The sequence below is a fragment of the Meleagris gallopavo genome, chromosome 16 (genome assembly GCF_000146605.3).
Source record: "Meleagris gallopavo isolate NT-WF06-2002-E0010 breed Aviagen turkey brand Nicholas breeding stock chromosome 16, Turkey_5.1, whole genome shotgun sequence".
In the NCBI taxonomy this organism is placed as follows: domain Eukaryota; kingdom Metazoa; phylum Chordata; class Aves; order Galliformes; family Phasianidae; genus Meleagris; species Meleagris gallopavo.
In genome coordinates this window covers 580,692-583,947 of record NC_015026.2, presented here as the reverse complement: position 1 = coordinate 583,947, position 3,256 = coordinate 580,692, and the positions used below count along the sequence as shown (strand labels likewise).

The 3,256-nt window shown below is 62.4% G+C and overlaps 1 protein-coding gene across 1 annotated transcript; it reads right to left on the bottom strand.

Annotated features, from left to right (window-relative positions):
• Positions 1–1,939: 1,939 nt before the first annotated feature.
• Positions 1,940–3,246, bottom strand: MYADM (myeloid associated differentiation marker). The gene has a single exon (XM_010719340.3). The coding sequence runs from the start codon at positions 2,958–2,960 to the stop codon at positions 2,094–2,096; it is 867 nt and encodes a 288-aa protein (XP_010717642.1). The 5' UTR covers positions 2,961–3,246; the 3' UTR covers positions 1,940–2,093.
• Between the last annotated feature and the right edge of the window lie 10 nt (positions 3,247–3,256).

Genomic DNA, 3,256 nt, shown 5'->3' with positions numbered 1-3,256 from the left:
CGCACACCGACCCCTAGGGGGAGGAATCCGCCGCGCACCGGCACCGCTCCGCCACTGCACCGGCACCGGGAAGCCCCATAGCACGGCGCAGCACGGCACCGGTGTGCCCTATAGCGCGGCACTGGGGCTCCCCATAGCGTGGCATTAATGCTCCCCATAACGTGGCATTAATGCTCCCCATACTATGGCACCAGTTCATCCCACCGTGTGGCACCGGTGCTCCCCATAGCATGGCACAGAATGATGCCAGCTCTCCTCATACCATAGCACCAGTTTATCCCACAGTATGACACCAGTCCTACCCATAGAATGGCACTAGGGCTCCCCACGGCATGAAACCAGTGCTCCTCATGGAATGGCATTCCCCATAGAATGTACCAGTCCTCCCCATAGCATGGCACCAGTCCTCCCCATAGAATGGCAACGGGGCTCCCTGTACCATGGCACTGGGACTCCTCGTGGCACAGCATTGGTATTCCCCATTACACGGCACCAATTCATCCCATAGCGTAGCATCAGTCCTCCCCATAGCATGGCATTGGTGCTCCCCATAGCATGACACCAGTGCTCCTCATGGAATGGCGTTGGTGCTCCCCATCGTGCACCAGTTCATCCCATAGCATGGCACCAGCACCCCCTATAGCACTGGGGCTCCCCATAGCATTGCATTGGTGCTCCCCATAGCATGACATCAGTGCTCCTCATGGCATGCCACCAGTTCATCCCATAGCATAGCATCAGTCCTCCACGTAGGATGGCATTGGTGCTCCCCACAGGATGGCACTGGGGCTCCCCATAGCACAGCACAGCAGAACACTGGTAAGCCCCAAGCCAACATCATCTGCTGCCAGTGCTCTGTGTGCCCACGAGGGCTCAGCAGCTCCTGGTAGCACCACATGCCCTGTGCTATGACATGTCTCCAGTGCCTCCCAGTGCCCACCCCCCTGCCCAGCCCCTACCTGCACTCCAGCCTCACCGTAGCTGATGTGCCACCACCACAAAGCACTGCAGCTCCTCACCAGCACAGCCGCCACGTGCTGCCGTGCCTTTCCTCCACGAATTTCAATCAACTCCAACCCTAAAAATAGCTCTGCTCGGTGCTGGGCAGGGCTGCGCTGGGGTGTGCGGCTTTTCCTTTATTTGCTCAAAAAATTTCTGCCTTGGGAGGCTGTGAGAGGCTCCAGTGGCCCAGCACGGCCCTGCTGGGAGGAGGAGGGGAAGGTCAAGCAGTGCTGTCCCCACAAGAGGACAGCCACCGTGGTGACATGGCCGTGGGATGGGAGGTGATGCGGACAAGGTGCTGGAGCGATGGTGGTGGCACTGGGGAAGGAGCAGGTGGAGCACAGCCTGCAGACGGGTGCTGATGGCAGTGCAGAGCCTGGGGATGCAGAATGTGGGGGCACAGCATGGCTTGGAGACAGCGGGGGGACACCCCGGGTGCCCAGCCCATATCCAGAAGCGCAGCGGTGGGTGCCCTCCCTGCTCTGCATCCTTCTTCCCGGAGTGCCACCGTGCTGTGCCACTCCCAGTGGGACCATAGGGACGTGGGTGGCACTGTGTGTGTCCCCAGGCAGGGAACGCCCTGGTTCCACCGCCACGGAGTAACACATGCATGGCCACTGCGGCCAGCGTGCCCTGAGCAATGGGGCTCCCAGCCCGGTGACAGCACAGAGCTGTGCCAGCGCTTAGGGATCTGGCCCCCCCAGCAGCTGCATTCCTCCCAAACCCGTTCCACAGGACCCAGTGCAGGTGCCAAGTAAAGGCAGCCAGCTTGGGTTTTTCCTGATTGTGCCCCGCTGACCTGCAGCGGGTGGGACAGACAGGGAACCCGGTGTCCCCCTGACTCTGCCCAGCCACCCAGGGCTGCTGTGGGGCAGCACCCCATCACCCCCACCCACAGCCAGAGGGGAAGAAAGCAGAGAGGCAGAAAAAAGTGAAAAATGACCCGATTTAATCCCCAAGCCCCCCCTGGCCCCCGGAGCACCCAGCACCCCATACCGCTGGTGGGATGGAGCTTTCCGAGGCATCGGCCTCTTCCTCAGCTCTGCATCCCCTGGCCCCATGCGGCACCGCAACCCATCACCCTCCAGCCCTTAGGAAGGGGCCCTGATGAAGACCATTTTGGTGGAGTAGACGAGGTCCACGAGATAGGCGAGGAAGTTGAAGATGGTGAGGAAGGTGACGCCGAGGCTCTTGTCCCACCAGCAGTTCGTACCGCAGTTGTTGGGCCGGCTGCGGCCGTTGAAGTTGTACAGCGGCCATATGATGACAGCAGTGAGGTACATCAGCAGGGCCAGAGCATTGTAGGCCACCAGCACCTTCTCCAGCGGGCAGGGCATGTAGCTGAGGCAGCGGCCGATGGTTAAGAGGATGATGAGGAGCGTGATGATGAAGCAGATGGAATAGACGGCCACACACCACTGCAAGCCGGCATAAGAATCGTAGGAATTCAGTAGGGAGAAGATGAGGCAGGCGATGTAAGCCTCGAACACCTTCAGCAAGCCGGGCACGGTGGAGAGGAAACTGCTGATGTCCCCCGGGCGGGCACGGGTCAGCCCCACCTCGAGGGCGTAGGCCAGGAAGCAAAGGCAGGACATGGCGGTGGCGGCCGCCTGGCGTGCACAGCGGGCACCCGTACAGGGGCTGGAGATGAAGGTGGACGGGAACACCACGGAGCTGGTAAACACCAGCAGGGCTGCCAGCATGGCGAAGGCGGCCGTCAGGTCGTCCCAGGAGACGGGCAGCTTGGAAGACAGCTCCAGCAGCTCCAGCAGCAGCACCAACAGCGTGATGGCGAAGCAGAAGCACCAGCTGAACATGCACCACGTCCCGTAGGACCCTCCGAAGTTACCGGTGGAGGCCACAAGGCTGAAGGAGAGGCAGGACAGCAGGACGGCAAAAAGCCGTGCGATGCCCACCCAGGAGGTGACGGCCCTCCAGTTCACCGACACCACCGCCATGGCTGCGCCGTGCCTGTAGGGCTGCCGGGACTCAGGGTGGGGCACCGGGCCCCCCGGCCCCACTGCTGCCACCAGCACCGCACAGCCGGCTGTGGGTGGATCATTAACACGGGGCTGAGCCGTGCAATCGAGCCGGGGGGGCCGGGCGCTGGCAGCCAGCCCGTGCCCTGCCCTGGGGCGGGGGCACAACGCGGCCTCCTGCCTTCCCCAACAGCTCCCGGCAGACCCCACGCCGTGCCAGGTGTGAGCGACGGACTGGGGGGTCAGGAATGACCACCCCCCAACCTGGCACTCCT

Excerpts from the sequence above, each read along its gene's own strand:
- MYADM (XM_010719340.3), bottom strand. The coding sequence starts at position 2,960 with ATGGCGGTGGTGTCGGTGAACTGGAGGGCCGTCACCTCCTGGGTGGGC.